Below are 21,457 nucleotides of genomic sequence, written 5' to 3' on the forward strand. Positions count from 1 at the left end.
GAAAATGGAGGCTTTGTTCATTCTCAGCAGGACATAGCGATGGAGGCTACAAAGTTTTTCCAGAAGAAATACAAGAGACGGCCAAATGAGATAAACGACGTTCTTTGGATGATTGAACAGGTTCCTGTCATGTTTGATGAAGCTACCAATACAGAATTTTTCAAGGCCATTTCGGAAGATGAACTTTTCGAAGTCATAAAATAGTTCCAAAAGGACAAAAGTCCTGTGCCAGATGGATGGCCGATCGAATTCTTCTCACACTTCTACGACTTGTTCAAAGACGATCTGCTGGGGATGGTGGATGCTACCCGTATGTCGGGGCATATCAACAGCGCTCTCACAGCAACATTTATAGCGCTTATCCCCAAAAAGGAGCAGTCTAATTCATTTTCAGATTATAGGCCAATCGCATTATGCAACATTCTCTTCAAAGTCATTTCAAAGATTATTGCCGAGAGAATGAAACCAATCCTTAACTCCTTCATTTCTAGGGATCAACATGCGTTCTTAAAACACAGAAATATTCTCGATGCAGTCGCCTCGACTCAGGAGTGTTTGTTCTCTGTCATATCAAAAAATATCGATGCTGCTATTTTAAAGGTTGATCTGGAAAAGGCATACGACTGTGTGGACTGGGGGTTCCTCCGTATCCTTCTTGCAAAAATTGGTCTGAGGTCTCAAGGAATTAATTGGGTGATGGCCTGCGTTGAGAACGTTCAATACTCAGTCATCATTAATGGATCCCCTTCATCTCCCTTTCAGGCGGAAAGAGGACTTCGTCAAGGATGTCCTCTCTCTCCTCTTCTTTTTATCCTAGTCATGAACACTCTCAGTTCGCAGATCAACAAAGCAGTTGCAGAGCATCGATGTGTTCCGATAAAGATTTGCAAGAACATCTTTCTTTCACATAATCTGTTTGTTGATGACATTCTTACATTTGCTATGCTCTGCAAATCTAGTTGGTTATGCCTTTCAGGTATCTTTCAGAAGTTCCAATCCGCAACGGGCTTGGTCATTAACAGAGCCAAATCCATTTTATATCACAGCGACTCAAATCTGGAGCTTGCGCAATGGATTGCTGCACTATTTGGTGTCAATTTGGCATCAATTAAAGACGGCTTCAAATATTTGGGCTTTTTCCTCAAGCCAAAAGCGTATCGTAAGCAGGACTGGGCTTGGCTGGTTGACAGGTTCTACAAAAAAATTTCAAGATGGGAGATGCGCTTTTTATCCCTCGGAGGCAGACTCATCCTGGTTCAATCTGTTCTTTCCCAGCTTGCGGTTTATTGGGCTCACCTCTATTTTTTGCCTGCTACTATTGTTAGAAAAATGGTCTCTTTATCAGCAAATTTTCTATGGGGAGGGCGTTCTCATCATTCTAAGATCCACTTGGTAAAAATGGATTCCATCTCCAGGCCGAAGAGGTCCGGCGGATGGGGTCTCTTACATTTGCGGTCTTTTGGCAAGGCCCTCCTCTGCAATTCTCTTCACAGAGGCGTCTTTATTAATGGCAAATGGAGCGCCATCATTAATCACAAATATTTGAAGCGTAGATCCATGGTTTATTGGTACAGAAAGAAGACTCTTGGCTCCAAAAGGGGATCCACTATTTGGCTCGGCTTTAAAAAGCTACAGGACCTCTTCTTCGACTTTCTTAGGTGGCGCTTTTCTTCCGGCTCCAGCATCCTTATTGGAGTAGATTCAACTGTATATGGCCTGGAAACAAAGCTCTCTCCTGATCTGATTTCATTTTTGCACACACGGGGTCTGTTCACATGGGATAAATTGATTTTGTCGTGGTCTTCTTCCTCGCCAATCTGGAAGGATGCAGAAGATCTTGGTCTGCCTCCTTCTCTGCGACAGACTTGGGAGTTGGCGACAAAGTTTTTTGTTGACAAAGGAATCAAACAGACAGGTAACAATGATGAATTGATATGGTCTATGCAGAATTCAACTCAACCAGTTCGCGTCAAGGACTTATATGAAGCTGCCTCATCAAATCTTCAGCCGCGGCCCTCTCCAATCTTCCCTTTAAAATTCTGGAAAGCATCTTGCCCGCTCAAGGCAATTTTATTCTCTTGGCTGTTCTTTTCCAATCGGAACCTCACATGGGAGGTCCTTCAACGAAAGGGATGGTCAGGTCCAAGCAGATGTGTCATGTGTCGACAAGCGCCTGAATCCAATGTCCACATGTTTTTTCAGTGTCCGGCATCGGCCCAAATCTGGTATAATCTTTCTATATCTCATGGTTTTTCTCTACAGGTTTTCTCTACAGTTGAGGAGGGATTTAAGTGGTGGAGTGCCCAACGCCCAGAATGGCGATCCTTATTCATCATCACGTGCTGGTGTCTCTGGAAATGGAGGAATGCCTGCATTTTCCAGGACTCCAAGGACTCTATTCTCTCTACACTGGTTCACATATTTGCTATGCTCGATCCGGCTTGTCAATGATGGTTCTTCTTCTCATGATTCTCCTTTCTTGCGGTTCCCTTTTCTTCTCACCTCACTCTGCTTTCTCTCTGTGTTCCATCAGATCTTTTTCCACAGTAATTCCCTCTCATTTTTGGAAGATAAACTGGATATGTTTTGATATATAGGGTATTCATATATGGATTTGTTTCAGCTCTTTCTGTCTATAGGGCCAGATTTCCAGTTTTTGCAAGGCTTCAGCTAATATCTTATGTATATGTAGGAACAACCGGCCGATGTTTTGGCTTCTATGTATCTGCTCATTATATTTTCTTAATATAATATATGTTGATTTTCTCTTTGAAAAATATTTTAGAACAAGTATTATATATGATTTAATATTAATCATTCGTAAATGACATGGAAATAATATGGATTATTGGATTGAGAGTAGCTAATTGTATTATAGAGTTAATATTAAAAAAACAAATTAAGGTAAATATATTTTAGAATAAGTATTATATATTTAATATTAAATCATTTGTAAATGATATGGAATACCGAACTATTTTAAGAAATTTGATGTGATTTATAAATTTGAATTTAAAATAAATTTATATTAATTTTAGTTTTGAAATATAGATTAACAAAATAAAAGATAAATATTTTAGATATTTAGATTATTAGGTTTAAAATGGATTTCTCATTATTTTGTTTTTTAATTAATGATAAATTCTTATTTGTTACCTTAAAGAACTTTGAAAAGTTTGGAGAGAAGTATTTTTAGAACACCATAGTTTTGATGACTTAAAATGTTAAGAACGCAATATTGTAACAAAATTTTTAAAATCAAAATTTAATATACGTATGTGCAAGTCATTTTAAGAAGAATTGTGTTTCATCAACCCTCTTAATGTCACAAAGATGACAATTCTTATGTCCCAACATATTGCCCTTGTTTCACTATGGAGTTCAAGATTATTAGTTTTTATGTTAGCATTATGGGCCTCATAATAATTTGTTATTATTTTCTTCTTTAAGCCATATAAAGTAGAGAGACAATTTTGTAGATTATTGTTAATCACATGTGTATAGTATCTTAACTTCCTATTACCCATTAATTCCTTATAGCACCACAACCTCTTCCTAAATTTAGATGTAATAATATTTTTAATCCTGATTCTTAATTGGTTCAGCCAAAACTTGACATTGTTTATGCTAGTTTCATTTAAGCCACAAACAATTTTGACTAGATTTTGAGGGAATCTTAAGAATTCCCTTGTCTTCCATATTAATCTTCTTCTTGCACATTACTTGTCTAGTCATAACCATATTCTCAATGGGGTAAAAACTTGCTTTTATGAGGAGGGTGGAAAATGATAAGGGTGTGTTGCCTCTAATTTTAAGATTTTAAGTAATAATATGTTTAGGGATTTGCTCAATTTTTCTTCATGATTCTTTAGAGAAACTACAAACACAAACACTTAAAAATTTTGCACATATAAAAAATTCACACTTTTTTAATATATCTTTAAACTCAAATACAATATATTTTTAAAGTTGTTGTGAGATTCAACTTATTCGAAACTTAGTTAGAGAGGTTGAGAGAATATATCAACTATATTTAACAAACACAAAATAAATTTACTAATGTAAATATTACCTCCAACACCCACCACCCTCTCTTAATATTTACATCAAGGAGAACAACACTAAAAAAAAAAAAACTAAGAATTCCTCTCATTTATATATTAAACATATCTAAATTTATATGAGGTTGAAACTAATCAATTATCTTTTATATACCAACCAACATGATTAAGGTGAGGAGTTGATTTAGTTTTTATATCCACATAATTTTAAGCCATTAGAAATTTTATTTTACCATTGTTAGAAATATGTTGTCATTGATGGAAAAGGATAGAAAAGGATGCCAATGGATGGAACAAGTGATCAAGATTTAGGAACGAGAAGAAGAATTAAGATTAGCATGAGTGGAGAAGGTATAGTGAATTTTTAAGAATTTCCAGTATAGTAGATCAACTCAAGAGTAGATGGGAACCAATCAGATCGAAATAGCTCTAAAAGAGATTCTAGTGGTGTGAGGAAGATCACAAATGGCCTCCTAGATTGAGAGTTATGGCCATTCAAAGGTGAAGCCCCAAAAGTCAAAGTATTTAGAGTTAAATATGGTGGAGGTGGTCTTAGCGACTGTTAAGTTTGGCGGTGTGGATAAAGATGGAAAAGTAGCTAGTGGAAGACTAACAGAGGTGACAATTAAAGACTAGGCATGTACATTCACAGATTGAGTGCCATGCATTCCCACCGACACATCAATAAGGTTACATGAGATCAGAGTGCTTACAAGTTAATGCATAGGGGAGTGGCACATTGGGTGGTTTGACCAAACTGCCAATTGTTAGATCAACAATGGAGGTGAATTGCGCTAACCCCCCCCGCGCCCCCCTTAATAACACGTCATGCAAGTGGGGTTTGTGCAAACCACCATATAGAGCACAACCAGGAAACATGGAAGTAGCGTAACATTGAAAATGGTCGGGACCCTTATAAATCTTAACAAAGGAAATTGGTGCAAAACCAAGGCTCATGACCCCTTCTCTTTCCTCTCTAACATAATAGGTGGTACATTGTGATTGGATATAGTAGAAAAATGGATGCACAGGTGGATGAGGATATTAGGATGATGTGGCCCAATAGGAGGAGGACATGTGCCATGCATTTCTATACTTTTCAGGTACCCAAGGTGACCTTTTCTCGGTGAAACATGTGACCACTCATATGGCGCCACGAGGTGGAGATGACATGAGCATGACACCATCCGTGGGGATGCATGCAAAGCGTTACATCTAACTGGGCATTCGAATGAAATGACATTTGTTAGAAACAACTTAGCTTGGCTAGCAGATGATTGGTGAGAAGGTACAATGGGTAGACCCACCAGGACAACTCATCTTGAACCCTTCACCTTGGAAGGAAATTAAAGTGCGCAGGAAGGATCATCAGGCTGATAGGTCCCAATACACATTGACATAACGACCAATGGGAGAAGTGGAAGGGGAACCCACTTGATAACTCACCCCACAAGGCAGACCTTGAGAGGAATTTGAACGCAAAAAAAGACAATAGGAAAAAGCTACCGGGGGCTAAAATTTAAGCACTAATGCATAGTCCTATGTGACAAAGATGACCAAAGGCACGAAGTTTTTAGTTAAGCACTCAGGGACTAAGGCCACAGTTATAGGTCCATGGTTTAATGGGAAAAAAGGGCCAATAATGTAAGGGCCACAGACTCAATGCACAAATATGGTGACATAAAGAGTATTGGAAACATATTTGGTGAGTTAGCCAAAAAAGCAGTCAATTAGAGTTGGAATTGCAAATAAAACTCCATCTAAACCTTGTAATGTGCCAGATTAGCTAAAATTGACAGTAAATATTAGTGATTGAGTTCAAAAACCTCATGCAAAGATGGAATTTTATTTTTACACATGTAGAAATCCTGTTCAAACATGCTAAAAATCAAAACAAGTGGAGAACACTTGAAGAAATAATGATGAGAGGTGAACTTAGCTAAACTTTTAAATGGAAATTAAGAAGATTAACTCAGTGATTTTTATCAGAACATCATATCACTGAGTGAAAATAGTTCAAGCAGATTGAGAAGAGCTATCAACAGAAGATATGTGCATGAAGGAAGATCTAAAGGTAAAAAGAAGCTAATTTTTCCAGTCAAGTTTTAAAAAATGAGTTGAATCAATTGAGGAAGTTTGTTGTTTTGAAGAGAATGAAAATAGTTGTTTCTTGTGTAGATGGTGGATATCTTAATAATCAGAGACTATTGAAGGTGTTTTGGTGATTGTTTGGAGAGACAGATTCACTCATTTATGTGAGGATTTGGCATTCATGGTTCTAGTTTGAAAATGGATGAAAAATGAATCATAGAGGGCAAGCAAGTTGTAGCTTGTAAATCAATGTTTGTTGCTCTGTCTAGTAGGTGTTGCTACATGTTTAAGGGTTGGAGTTCCTTTCACTAGAAGTTGATAAATTTTCAAGGGTTATAGCTCCTTTCAGTTATAGCTGGCAAATCATGGAGTATTTGTTTCCTACTAGTTGTAGCCAGAGAATTTTTGTAACAACAAGTTGTAGCTTTCCTTGTGAAGAAATTACAATTTAAAAAAAAAAAATATCTTAGTGCCACTTGTGTTGTTTAGGTTACTTCTTTTCGTGCTCATATGAATCCATTTTTGAAGTATTTCATGGTTTCCTAACATTTTTGAAAGAGTGAAATAAAGTATAAAATTCCTACAATATAGATTCATCGCCCCCTCTCTGTATTGTCTTGGTTTCTAACAATTGGTATAAGAACAAGGTTACTTCATATCTTTTTAATATTGGATGAAAGATATAGTACCATGGAAAACTAGGAAGGAGGATTTACCCATAGGGAACTAATGTTCAATGGAACAAACTTTGTTTCTTGGAAAGTAAGGATCAAAAACTGCATTCAATCACTTGGAAATGATGTATGGGATATTTTGGAAGAAGAATATCAAAAGAATCAACAGTGATCGTTAAACACAACCATGGTGAAGACCAAAAATATGAAATATAAGCATTAGATACATCTCTTTAAACATGATGCACATTTATAACACACTCTTGGATTCATCTTCCACAGTCTCTTGCACTGCCTTTGACTGTTCAACTTACACACCATAACCCTTAGCAATTTAGGTGTCCAACGTTCCCCCCCTAATCTGAAAGGGTATGTATGAGTCCAAGAAGAGAATTGTAATAAAAATGTGTAAAAATGCATGGCATCACTAGGATAAATGTGCTCTATGAAATATTGGTATAAAGGGGTTGTTTAAGGATGAACACCAACAGTGGAATTCTTAGTGCAGTTCCCAAAAATCTTCCAAATCTAGCAAGAAGTTGAAATATTATGTTAGAGGAAGTGTCCCTAATGCTTTGGAGAGGGAGACCTTCAACCTGGAAAAGGGAGGTCTACAACCTGTGGTGGTTTAAGGATGACCACAAACTCTAGAATGCTTAATGAAATTTCTGTAACTCTTCTAGAACTAGCAAGAAGATGAAGTCTTCTGCTAGAGTAAGTGTCCCCAATTCTTTGAAGAGGGTGAAGATCAAAATGAAAAGGGAGGTCTGAACCCCGCATAGATGGTTTAAGTTTGACCGCCAACCAACTACATGCTTAAGGGAATCTCTATCTCTGTTTAAAACTCTAAATTAGGAAGCAGGTTCAGGTTGTGGCTCACACTCACTTGATGTGTCTTTGAAGCTTGTATATGACCATCACTTCCCCCCTGTTAGATACAAGGTGAGAATATGGAGAAAAATCAACTAGAAGCCTGTTTAATACTCTAGAAGAAATTCTCACATTTGACTAAAATACATTTTTAACTATTGAAGCCCATTGCTAAGAAGCAATACATCCAAGAGGGATATTTGTTCTTGTAGGAGGATTCTTTTTGAAGAATTTGTTTGAAGATTGAGTCGTTTTATGACAATGCTCACATGGATGAAGATCAAAACATTGATCTTTCATATGGGCAACTTGGTCACAATGTTGGCATTAAAAAAACTATTGTGTCTGTTGTGGAAGAGGAGTAGGATCTGGAACAACTGAAGATGAGCTTTCATAAAGAAATCAAACACTTTGAAACTAGATAGGCTTTGAATAGTTTTATTATGAAAGGATACATCCTTGTCATATCCAAAACCGGTTTTGTTTATGTTATTGACAATCTTTTCCCAAGATATGTTAATTGGCTTCAGAAGTGAAGATTGAACTTCTACATCTGTATCTTTATGCAAATATATTCTAGAACCAGGCATTGAATCAACCTCAACTTCATATTCTTGTTGTTGAAGGGATTTTGTCTTAATATTTAACAACGGATTGTTCTAAACATAAAAAAAATTATAATTACAACCCTTTTGTTGAATCTCATCTTGCTAGAACAGTGATTCAAGTTACCGAAAACCAATCTTTTATTGTGCATTTTCTAGAAAAATTTGAATATTCTCAAGAGTTATTTTTCTAAGTTTGATTGTGTCATCAGAAGAAAAAAGTATCATAGTATTCATTAACTCTAATACTATATTGATTTCGGTCATTTTCATTGAAAAAATAGATGATTCTTACAAGTGTTGCTCCCAAGAATGAATAAATCCTCTCAACTGTGAATCAATGTCTCTATAAACACCTTCAATGTGGCCTCCACCATCGAATAGAGTTGATAAACCTGCAATTGAGTCAAAGGTTAATATTGAGCATCGATTTGTAGTTGTCACATTATGCATGTTTGTGTGGGACAATAATATTTTGGATGATCCTGCTTCTCTCTATGTTGGTCTCAGATAAGCACTTCCTCTTTGTCAGATCACCAAAATTGTAAATTCGAAATCAAAGTGAACTCAAACTTTGGACATTAAGCATTCATGTTTTATATCGATACAAATAATCTATAAGGTACTATGTCTTTACTCCAATAAATATTTGTACGTGTGGTTTCTTTCTATCTACAAATTCAACATGGTTCATGATAAACTCGCATATCATCATAACATTTGTGCCACTAGTGATGGTTATGAAAATCTTCCCCTCATTAATACTATTGATTTTCTATTTACTAGAAAGAAAACTATCAAAATGGAAGAGGCTCATCCTTTACAGCTTGCATAACACTCAAGCTATGATTTTGACCTCGCTGCAGCCTTGGACTGGATTCAAACTTGCAATCTTGAAACCATAACAACTCTTTCAAATCCAATTCTGACTAGGGTTACAATCCGCAAGGATCTCCATGCGTCACCCCCATTCTTGATATCACTCAACACTATGCTATTGACATTTATGACACAAATCACTTATGCCAATCATATGCAATTATCCATAAAAATCATAAGTAGAGGTAACATAGATATATGCATACCTCTCACTTTGGCAAGCTGCTATGGAAATAAAAACATACAAGTAACTGATGATGAAACAACAACTACCGAATCAACAATAAACAATCGATCTGAACATTAGCATGGAAGAAATTTTTCATCTTGCCAATAATCCACAGTGAAATTCCTTCAATATTGAGTGTTGTTGGTCATAAAGAGGGGGGAGTTGTTATTGTGAAGCATATTTACAATGTATCAGAAGCACAGGTTAAGCAACATAGAGAGTGTCATGACACCTAGTAAATATTTGATGGTCTCACTCTAGAGGTGCTCCACGGGTAGCCGAGAAATAAAGAACCCTTACACAAATGAATAAGATGAAACTGCAACCCAGGTCACAAAATTAACTCATAACTCATGTGGCATGTAGCCCGACACACAACATGTTCATGAATTTGTCAAAGACCAAAGCAGGAAGCACCATCATTACATAACAATGTGGTATAACAACCAGGTATAGTCTGTAATAGGTCCATGAGTGCATTATTTTACACAATATTGAACAAGAATAGCACAGTCCATCAAGACTATGCCTTTGCGATGTCAAATACATGTCGACCGTCAGTGAGCTTTGGTAGTCCCTCACTTTGTTTGCGATCGTACTTATATTTTGGTGAGTTTCTCCCACTGTCACTTTTGTGCACTTTCAATATCGCAAGTTTTATTTTCATGTTTACAAATGTCTCTTTCACATGCTTTCCATTTAATTAGTGTCATTTTCATTTTATCTTCACCCTTGCATGTGTTTTTTCCACCATCGTTTGCATATCACAAGTGTTGTTTGCACTCTTATTTTCATATCGCAAGTGTCATCTTTTGGCCTAGGAATTGCTGCTTATCATGTAAAGTGGAGTTTTGGTTTGTTTCAAGGAGAAATATTTGTGATAATGACATTTTATTACCATGTAAACAACTATCGTACTCATTCCCAAAGTTTTAAGCATTGTTGCACAAGTGTCGTCACAATCGTTGCAATGTGTCTTGTGTCTTGGGACACTGTTCAGTAGTTAACCTCACACCTACAGGAATATGAACCTTCACTAGTTTACTATCATGCATATTAAACCTCTGCAATATTGTCTTGACATACTTCCTCTGGTTTAACCAGAGCTTTGTCTTTGCACGATCTCTTTTAATTTCCATGCCCAAAATGTAGTTTGCAGCACCAAGATCTTTCATGTCAAATTTGGAGGACAATTGGGTCTTCAAATCCTGGATAACTTCTTTGTCATTTCCAACCAACAACATATCATCCACATACAAGACCAGATAAATAACACGTCACCAATTACTTTAAAATACACATAGTGATCTGCTTTGCTTCTGGTGAAGCCAAGTCCCCGTATAAATGTATCAAATTTCTGATACCACATCCTTGGTGACTGTTTTAACCCATATAGAGACTTCTTTAACTTACATACCAGTTCTTTCTTACCCTTCATCGCAAAGCCTTAAGGTTGCTTCATGTAGATCTCCTCTTCCAGATCCCCGTGAATAAATGTTGTCTTCACATCCATCTATTCTACCTCAAAATAAAAAGCAACAGCAATAGATAAAAGTAATCTAATAGAAGTTACCTTGGCAACAAGAGAAAAAATATCACCAAAATCAATTCCCGGCATTTGGGAATAACCTTTTGCTACTAACTGAGCTTTTCATGTCTCCACTTTTCCTTCTGCATTTGTCTTCTTTTTGAACACCCATTTGTTGCCAACGGGTTTCCTTCTAGCCGATAACTCCACCAGATCCCAAGCCTCATTTTTTTGCAAAGATGCCATTTCATCAACCATGGCCCCTTTCTAGAGTTTTCCATCCTCTGAATCCACTGCTTCCTTCACAGTTCTGGGATCATCATGAGTAACAGACAAAGCAAAATTTGAACAGAAAGCAGATGGACTATACCTTTCTGGTTGCCTTCTTTCTCGAACTGATCTTCTCACGGCTAGAGTTTGTGGCTCTTCATCTTCTGATTCCTCCTCTACTGTAGAGTCTAACTCTTCCTCCTTTAGCTCAAACTCTATCTTCTCAGGTTCCTTTGGTTGGACTTCATGTTTAATAACATCTTTCACCTCTCTGAACACCACTTCTCGACTGTACATAACCTTCCTTGTTACTGGGTTCCAAAGCTTATAACCCTTTAAACCATCCTTATACCCAATAAAGATGCACTTTTCAGGTTTACTATCCAACTTTGTTCTTTTCTCCTTTGGAACATGTACATATGCATCACATCCAAATACCCTCAGATGTGAAAGAGAAGGTTTCTTACCAATCCATACCTCTTGTGGAGTCTTATCCTCCAACGCTAATGAAGGTGACCTGTTGACCATGTAACATACAGTGTCCACCGCCTCTGCCAAGAATTCCAGTCCTAACCCGGCACCACTGAGCATGCTTCTTCCCCTTTCCATCTACGTCTTGTTCATACTTTCTGCAACTCCATTTTGCTGAGGTGTATAAGGAGTAGTCTTCTACCGTGCTATACCACACTTCTTGCAGAATTCTTCAAATTCCTTACTGCAAAACTCTCCACCATTATCTATCCTTAGCACCTTTATCTTCTTCTCTGTCTAGTTTTCCACTAGAGCCTTAAATTCTTTAATCCTATCAAAGACTTCAGATTTCTTCTTAAGCAAATATATCCATGTATTCCTTGAGAAGTCATCTATAAATGATACATAGTACACAGGCTTACCCAATGATGGAACCTTCACAGGTCCAAACACATCACTGTGCACAAGCTCTAATATATGTTTCACCCTCTTACCATCAGAGGGGAAGCTCACCTGATTCTGCTTCCTTTATACACAATTTTCACAGAAATCAAAATCCAGAGAGTTATTACTCATACCTTCTATCATACCTTTACCATGAAGTATTTGAAGGCCCTTCTCTCCAATATGTCCAAGCCTTTGATGCCACAACATGGTCTTTTCTCCAGAGACCACTAGATTTTCTGCTCCACTTTCAGGAACTATGAAACTGTTGCACCCATCAACAACAGTGCTACCTTGCAAGTTTTATAGAGTTCCAATCCAAACTCCCCACATCAATACCAGTGGTCCCCGAACCATCTTGTAGGTATCCTTCTCGAACACTATTTTTACACCTGCATCATCCAGCTTATTAGCAGAAATCAGATTTCTGGCTAATGCAGGAATATGAAGAATACCCAGAAGTGTTCTAACCCTTCCACCTTGTAGCTTCAACTTTACTTTTCCATGACCAATGATTCTAGCCTTCTTGTCATCCCCCAAGAAGACATCACCACCATCATATTTCTCATACTCACAGAACCACTCTCTATGGGGAGTGAAGTGAAAGGATGCACCTGAGTCAATCAACCATGCCTCATGATCTACATGTGTACTTGAAGAAGCCAAGTACACATCCCCACCTTCATCTGAGGTGGTTTTCGCCTCTGCAGAAGGAGCCTCATCAGATCCCTTTCCTTTGTCAGGAGCTTTAGATTTACAGTGCCTTTTGAAGTGGCCTTCCTTTCCGCATTTCCAGAACACCACCTTTACAGGTTTTCCTGGAGATTTAGATCTCCCACTCGATGACTTATTTTTGTTTCTATTTTGGGACCATCCTCATACAGACAAGGCATCACCATTTTGGCTCTCCATATTTTTCTTTCTCATCTCCTCCGTCAGCAAGGCTGAGACTATTTCATCAAACTGCAAGGCAGTTGCATTGCTACGTATTGCAATAACTAGACTATCCCATGAATCTGGTAGAGAACACAACAAACTGATGCACTTATCTTCATCTGAAATTTTAATATCAACAGATGCTAACTGACTTACCACAGTATTAAATGTGTTTAGATGCTCTGTCACCGAGTCTCCATCTTTCATCCTCAAGTTATACAACTTTTTCCACAGGAACAGTTTATTCACCAGAGACTTAGATTGGTACAAAGTCCCTAACTTGTCCCACAAAGCCTTTGCTGTAGCTTCCCCTGATACATTCAACAATACTGAATCTGAGACACACAATCGTATTGTGCTCTTTGCCTTCCGATCCAACTTCTTCCATTCTTCATCAGACACTCCCGTTGGTTTAGTATCTGGATCTACCGCGATCCACTGATCTTTATCCACCAACTGATCCTCCATCTCGAGTTTCCACAACTCAAAGCTCTGACCTTTAAATTTCTCGATCTCTACCTTTCCACTGCTCGCCATCTTCTTTCACCACTAGAATCGATCTCACAGATCTCCCACTAAACAGGGTCTACCATAGGCCTGACTGAAACCCCTCAGGAACAAAGGCATCCCCTTGAAGCCAAATTTGCTCTGATACCGAATGTAGGTTTTAACCCCATACAGAAATTACCTGCATGCAAATTCTAAAACACAAAAAATAAACAATGCGAGAGCATAACACATCAAACACATATACACAGAGATTTTTCCCTGGATCCCAAAACCGAGACTAACAGCTTGATTTTTCATTATGTTCCTTTCAATGTTATAATACATATTTATGCATGCCGAAGCATCCAATACCATGGACCAAAAAACCATCGCGTCCAATACCATGGACCGAAAACCATCGCGTCCAAAAAACATGTGCGAAAATCATGCACAAAACCATAGGTGGGTCCACCCAACCTAACATAGTGTCCAAAACAAAAAATTTCAGGGGCGCTGCCCCAGATCCCATAAAGTTGGGTTACAGGTTCCCCTCAAACCCCCTGTTAACTACGGGGAAAGAATATAACACAACCCAACAAATGTAACACTTTTCGTAAAGTCGTCGTAAAGTTTTCACATTAAGGGAAATATGTCTTTAACCTATTTTAGATGATACATAATGTTATGTCAACAAGTTTTCTAAGTATGTGATCACAGTGAAGTCATATCACTGCTCACATTAGTCTCATTGATCCCACACTTAGCCATTTTTCAGACACTTCCCTGCAACCTAACCTCATCCAATCTTCCTCAAACTGCGTAATACGAAGTTCCAACCTTGAAGTTGCAACCATGTCCCTTGACACTATGCAATGCTTAGTTCCTACCTCCCAAGACTATGTACTGTGCAGTTCCAGTGCTCAACCTGGACCTTGGCCCTTAGAATTATGCAATTCAACAATCCAGCCTAGCCTCAATTTCACATTGTAATCTTCGAGCTCAAGCTCAACGCTTTAGCTCTTGATATTTTTAATTTCATAATCATCAGGTCTTCTCTACCTTCTAGAACTGTGAAATTGGGTGAAATAGTGCAAAAGCCCTTAGCCTAGCTGATTGACTCCAAAAGTTATGTAATTTCTCACTCCTTCCCAGTTAGTACTGCACATTGTGTAGTATCAAGGCTCAAGGCTCAACCCTAATATCTTTAACTATGTAATAACATACTCATCTCAGCTCCTTTATCCTCTAGAACTATGCGATGGGAAAAATTAGTGCTCAAGCTCTCATCTTGGCTCCTTGAGATCCCCAACTATGCAATCTTTTTGCTCAGTCCAAGCACGAACTACACATTGTGTAGTATCAAGGCTGGATCCTAACCATTGACTACCTAAGTTGTGCAATTGCACAATCACGACCCTCTTTCCCATCCTCTCACATAGTTTTGGCTTGGTCAGTGGATCAATATGCACCATCTTAGACTAGGGGCTTATCAGGATGATGTCATCTTGTCATGAGTGTATTGCAGATGCATGAACACTACCATGATATGGAAAGATTATGAAGAAGGAGATTGAGAAGGAGGACATGCTAGAAGACACCTAAGGATCTGAAGAGATAAGAGGATCATCAGTTAAGATGACAAATGAACACTAGACTATAACAGAAGATGGAAGATCAAGACCACATTGAAGACTCCTTATCTTCAATTCATAAGAATGAGATAGAAGAAGAACATGCACCATATTTTCAAGAAGAAACAAAGAAATAAGCATAAAAATGTGACTTGACATTTCCATGTCATCATGCAGTCCATGTCATCAATGTCGTATCATATCGTGTCATGAGTCATCATGTGTCATATCATTTGTGGATTATGTAATTCTATATTAGAAAATGTAATGTGAAGTGGAAATCCAAGAGTCATCTATGTAATGAGAAGAGTCATGTAGGAAATCAAAAATTCATGAGAAGTCAAACAGTGAAGAGACTAGTCCAAGAGTCATAAGGGAGGTGAAGGATCACCACATTTGTTATATATACACCCTCATTGTACATGAAAAGGACTTTCATCTTGTCTCCTCTTGCAAGGCATTGGAGAGACAAGCTAGTTATTTTGAGGAGCAAGGAGTGGCTCCAACACTCCACTATTGGAGCTAGCAGTGTTTATTTTATACACGTTTATTGGAACTTTTACTTAATATTAGAAGCCTCATTTCTAGCAAGTTCTTCATGCATGGATTAATAATATTTGTAAGACTATTTTGTGAATGTTAGTAAGTCATGTTTTCTTTAATCTTTGCTAAATAGTTGAACTATTTCAGTCATTTTTGTACTTATCATATTGGGAATATGTTTTAATAGTTTCCATCACCGTCACATCCTTATGGACTATTCCACTAGATATTAGATATATATTTCTTGTTGTATTGGTTGTAATTACCTTCGCATCCTTGTGGACTATTCCACTAGATATTGAACAGATATTTCTTTCCTATGTGTGTCTCTACTAGGGTCGTACTATTACCTATCTTCTAGAGGATCAATTCTCTCTCCCCTCCACGGTAAAAGAACTTTGACACACGTACAACTGAACAATCGCCAAGCACAACACCTTGCTTTTTGAAGGCACATGTGCACCCCTCCCTTCCTCACAGTAAGAGCCAAGGCAGAGCTATAATAATATATGGAAATCAGGTTGATACTACGGATCAGGCTTCTATTCCAAAGTGTGTGAGGTCTAATTTGGACTTCACATCCGGGAGACCCCTTTGGTTGACGAATTTCTAACACTGGCAACAAAATAGTGTTAGAAGGAGGGCCAGATGACAAGTTGAGCCCTTTGAGTCTGTTTTGAATATCTTATAGTAAATGTCTCATCCCCAAACCATACCCTCGGGGTGTTTTTCTAACTTGTCCCTTGGTGTACTTTCAATCCCTGGTAAGTCTCTCCATGACTTGTATCAACTCAAGTTTGATGGTGAGGGTGATACCTCCTTTACCGATCATGCATCTATTTTCCTTAAGTTCTATGAATATTATGAAATTGATTGTGAATATGAGGTTTGTATTGTTTTCTGCCTCACCCTTGAAGTTCATGTTAGCCGATGGTGTCACACTCTGCCACCTGGTTCCATTCATTCTCTTAGCCATCTTCTCGAGGAGCTTCATTTAGCATTTGATAGGTATCATTATCGAAATGTTTGTAAAACAATCGAACAACTTGGAATGGAGCTTGATGAATCAGTTGAGGATTTCTCTAATCAATTCCTTCATCTTTTTTATGATTTTCCTGAAGAAGGTATGGATTGGGATTTCTTGAAACAAAAGTTTGAGAATTTGGTTCATATATATTTGCATGGTGAATGGAGACCAACTAATGTTCCTTCATCACCAACTCTAGTAAACCAAGATAAACCCCTAATTTTAAAGGAGGAACCTGTTACTCCTTTTGTTCCTTGTCCTCCTCCTTTTTTAGTTCCAATGCAGGTGCCTCATTGTGATAATCATAAAGTTGGGAAATCGACACATCAAATTCCTAATCCTTCTTCTCATCCCCCTTCTTCTTTTCATGATTCAAATCTAATAGAGTAAATCTAAAAATGGCTCATGAGAGCTACGTAAAAACCAATTTTTCTATTCCTCAAGATGTTATTAACACTCATAAATCTAGCCTTGAATCTGATTCATATTTTTGTCATCCTTTATCATTTACATGTCGTGACTCTTTGTATAGTGATCCACTTGATCAATCTTCTCCATCAACTAGTTTTTCCACTCTCCTAATTTTGAATTTTTTGGTCCAAATTGTGATCGAGCTCAACATAGCCGCATTACACAAGTATAGGAGCAGGAAGGTGGAGATTATTTCAATCTTTCTTCTCTTTTTCAAAATCCTTTGTGTATAGATCGCGTCTCCTCATCCGTGACTGATATTGAATTTGTTAATCTCAGTAATGAATCAAATGAAATCAATTTGTTTAGATATGTAGTATTGGGAAACAATCATTCTGATGATGATGATTTTGTCGATGTATATGATGATGAATTACCAAGTGCAAAAGCTGATTTTGGTTTCTCACGAAAAATTTAATTTGAAAGATTTAGATCTAGAATCTTTTTGAGCGAAGAAAATGCTCTTATAAAAACTTTCTCTTTGTCCTACTATCCCTTGTGATCTCATATTTTCAATGCACCTAGATGTGATGAAGATACCCCATGCTTTTAAATTTCTTCATCGCATGACCTCACTTCTCAATTGACATAAGGTAATGAGGTTTTCCATGATGAAAGAGAAAATAATTAGATCATTGAGTATCCTTTCTATCTCATATCGCCTCTTTTTTTTCATGAAGATAACTCTTCTAATCAACTTTCTCATGAAATTTATCCATCTCTAGATTTGCGATCAAAAGAATCTTTCGTCTTGAGTAATATGGTTGTCGAAGTTGCAAAATCTAATTAAATAAGTGACAAATATGGCTAGCATCTAGTTAATAGTTGTCTCATTAGAATCAACGAAAGAAGCTATCCTCACACCATGCATGATTTGAACAATCTAAACTTTGAAACGGAAACTATAAACTCAAAACGGGAACTTTGGCCAAAAAACCTCGTAAAAACATCAAAAACTGTGCTAAAAATGAAAAGTGTTGATGCTAGAATAACACCTTTTGTTTTTCTATGGTAGAATTTCAACATGTTTTAAAAATGACAGTGAAAACCAATTTTTTGTGCAAAAGATGTCCAAAACACATCCTCAAAACAATAAGTGTTGATGCTCAAATAACACTTTCATTTTCAATGGTAAATTTTGTGTAAAAAACATTCAGAAAATGAAAAGTATTGACGCTGGGATAACACTTTTTTTTTTCAAGGGTAAAATTTCAACATTTCGAAATAATGGCGTAAAAGATTTTATCATTACCCCGAAAAGCATTAAAATTTCAAAAGAAGAATGAAAACATAAAATAAAATGAAAAAATGAAAAAATAAAAAAATGAAAAAACACAAAACAAAAAAAAGTTTTAAAAAATAACAAAACATAAATTAAAATATACAATTAAAAAAAAATAAAATCAAACATAGAAAAAAAAAAGACAAAAAAAATCAAACATAAAAATAAAAAATAAAAAATCAATCATAAAAATGTAAAAAAAAACAATATTAACCTATAAAAGATAAGAATTAAAAAACAAAAAAAAAGAACTTAAAAATTATAAAAAAGTAAATAGTAAAAAAAACATATTTAAAAAAAATGGGAAAAAAAACGTTATCTTGTAAACAATAAAAAAATTTCAAGTTGTTTTATTTTTCTTTTTTTTTAAATGTTGATTACTTAAAAAAACAAATATAAAAATATATATAAAAAAGACAAAAAAAAAAAGCTAAAAAAAAAATATTTCTTAGAACATAAAATAATTTGAAAGAAAAAACCGAAATTTAAAAAATATATATAAAATTAAGTAAGCAAAAATAGAAAAATTTAAAAAAACATTAACAAACAATAGAAAAAAAAATAAAAATAAAAATAAAAAACAAACTAGATTAAAGAAAAACTAGAAAATTAACAAAAAATAAATTAATAAAATAGTAAAATTAATATTAAAAACATTTGGAAAAAAACTAAAAGAACAAAAATAAACGTAAATTATTAAAAAAAAAAAACAAATTTTTTTTTTTTTTTTAAAATATATGTATCTTGTCAAGTTAAAATAAAAAATAAATAAATTAAAGTTTAAAAAAATATGTATTTTCCATTATATATATATATATATATATATATATATATATAAAAGCCCTATCTCATTAATTTAAAAATAAAAAATAAAAATTTAAATTCTCTTTTTTTTAATTTAAAAAAAAATAACAATGTATTTTTAAACAATTTATTTTTTTATTTAAAAAAAAAATTGTTTTTTGTTCAACAATTTAAAAAAAAAAAGAAATTGTCCTCCCCCTGGCCGCCCATGGTGGCACGGCCTTGGGTGGAGGGTCTGTGCGCAGGCCCCTTCGTCCAGAGCCACGCCACCACAGGCAGTTGGGGGTCGCGGAGGCAATTCTCAGAATAGCCTCCTCGCCCCCTGGCTGCCCGTGGTGGTGCGGCCCTGGGCGGAGGCACTTTCGTGTAGGCCCCTTTGCACAAGGTCGCGCCACCACGGCTGGCTGGGGAGTGCGGAGGTGATTCCCGGCCACTCGTGGTGGTGCGGCCCTAGGCGGAGGGTCTGCATGCAGGCCCCTCTGCCCAGGGCCACGCCACCATAGGCGGCCAGGGGGTGGGGAGGCGATTATCGCCTCCTCGCCCCCTAGCCACTTGTGGTGGCGTGGCCGTGGGCGGCTGGGGGTGGGGGGACAATTTTTATTTATTTTTTTTTTTTTTTAATTTATAAAATAACAGAAAAAAATGTTGTGTAAAAAAACATTGTAATTCTTTTTTGAAATAAAAAAAAAATGGTTTAAAAAAAATAGTTGAAGATTTTAATTTTTTTTGTTTTTTTGTTTTTAAATTAAAGAGATAGGGCTTAATACACACACAAATATATATATATATATATATATATATATATATATATATATATATATATATATATTATAATTTATTATAATTTATGTTTATTTTAGTTTTTTAAAAATGTTTTTAGTATTAATTTTACTAGTTTTTAAAATTATTTTTTTGTTAATTATATATATATATATATATATATATATATATATATTTTTTAATGTAGTTTTTTTTTAATTTTTAATTTTTATTTGTTTCTCGAGTTTTTGTTAATTTTTTAAAATTTTTCTATTTTTACTTAATTTTATGTATTTTTTTTTGATTTTGTTTTTTTTTTCAAATTATAATCATAATTTCAAAAAAAATGCAGATAATAAATTTTATATGTTGAAACCTAAGTCCTCTAAAAAAAAGGTATGCTGCATCAACACGTTTCAAAATCAGCATGAAAATCACTAACATTTAAAAGCAAATATTTATATTTGATACATAAGAAAATTTAAAGAGTAAAACATATGCTCTGAAAAGAAAGAAGTGTATTTTGCATCACCACTTTTCCAAATCGGGTAACATTTTTATTACTCCTACGAAACGGGTAATCGTATTGGTTATTTAAAATGCCAAAAGCTATGCTCTAAAAAAAATATGTGTGTTCCGCATCGCCCCTTTTCGAGGTCACTTTTTTGCTATCTCTACAAAACGGGTAATAGTATTAGTTCCCGTTTCAAAGTTTACATTGTTTTTGGTTCAATCTTCGGAATGTGATTTTACAATCCTTGAAAGTTATGGGACTTTCCAGAGAGTCAAGGCACTTCAACTTCCGTTGATGGCTATGTCAGGATCTCGCAACTTTGGTAATACCCCCAAATTGAGTCAGGTCTCGTTTTATTGACAAAAATATCCTTTCTACATGGTTTCACTCAATGTAAATTCTTTCTTGAAATACATTTGGCATTGCATATATGATCTTTCGAACTTTCAAGATTCGATTTTTAATCAGATTCAAGATGATTCATCTTCATTCAAATATCCTATATCAAACTTGGCTTTGGAATGTGCATCTCTTATAGAGCCATGGAATTGTGAATTTGATTGTTCTAAATATTATCTTTGGCCAAAGGAATCATACCCGTCACACCTTTTGAAAACAATCAGCTCCTGGTCCCTCATGTGAATATTTTGATGCTAATATTTTTGTCATCACACCTCAAATCCTCTTGAGCATCAGTGAATGCGCGGATTATTTGACCAATTAAATTCTTCTTCACTCACTTTACCATGAATGTTTTCATGTGTTTACTTTACTAGCACTCCTTTTTACTTCTTTTGATGATTAAAAATGGTTTATGATATATTTATATATTGTAAACCAACTAAAATTAGAAAGTGTCAACAATTTCACTCTTGTTCA

The 21,457-nt window shown here is 35.8% G+C and overlaps 1 protein-coding gene across 1 annotated transcript; it reads left to right on the forward strand.

Annotated features, from left to right (window-relative positions):
- The first annotated feature begins 294 nt into the window (after nt 1–294).
- LOC149224185 (uncharacterized) lies at nt 295–19,808 on the forward strand. Its single transcript, XM_089388108.1, has 4 exons — nt 295–2,135; nt 2,263–2,484; nt 2,598–2,682; nt 19,551–19,808. Exons 1-4 carry the CDS (start codon nt 295–297, stop codon nt 19,806–19,808), a joined length of 2,406 nt encoding a protein of 801 aa, XP_089244234.1.
- Nucleotides 19,809–21,457: the final 1,649 nt, after the last annotated feature.

Source organism: Pinus tabuliformis, chromosome Q (assembly GCF_031772625.1).
Source record: "Pinus tabuliformis cultivar Carrire ecotype Pingquan chromosome Q, CPIR1, whole genome shotgun sequence".
In the NCBI taxonomy this organism is placed as follows: domain Eukaryota; kingdom Viridiplantae; phylum Streptophyta; class Pinopsida; order Pinales; family Pinaceae; genus Pinus; species Pinus tabuliformis.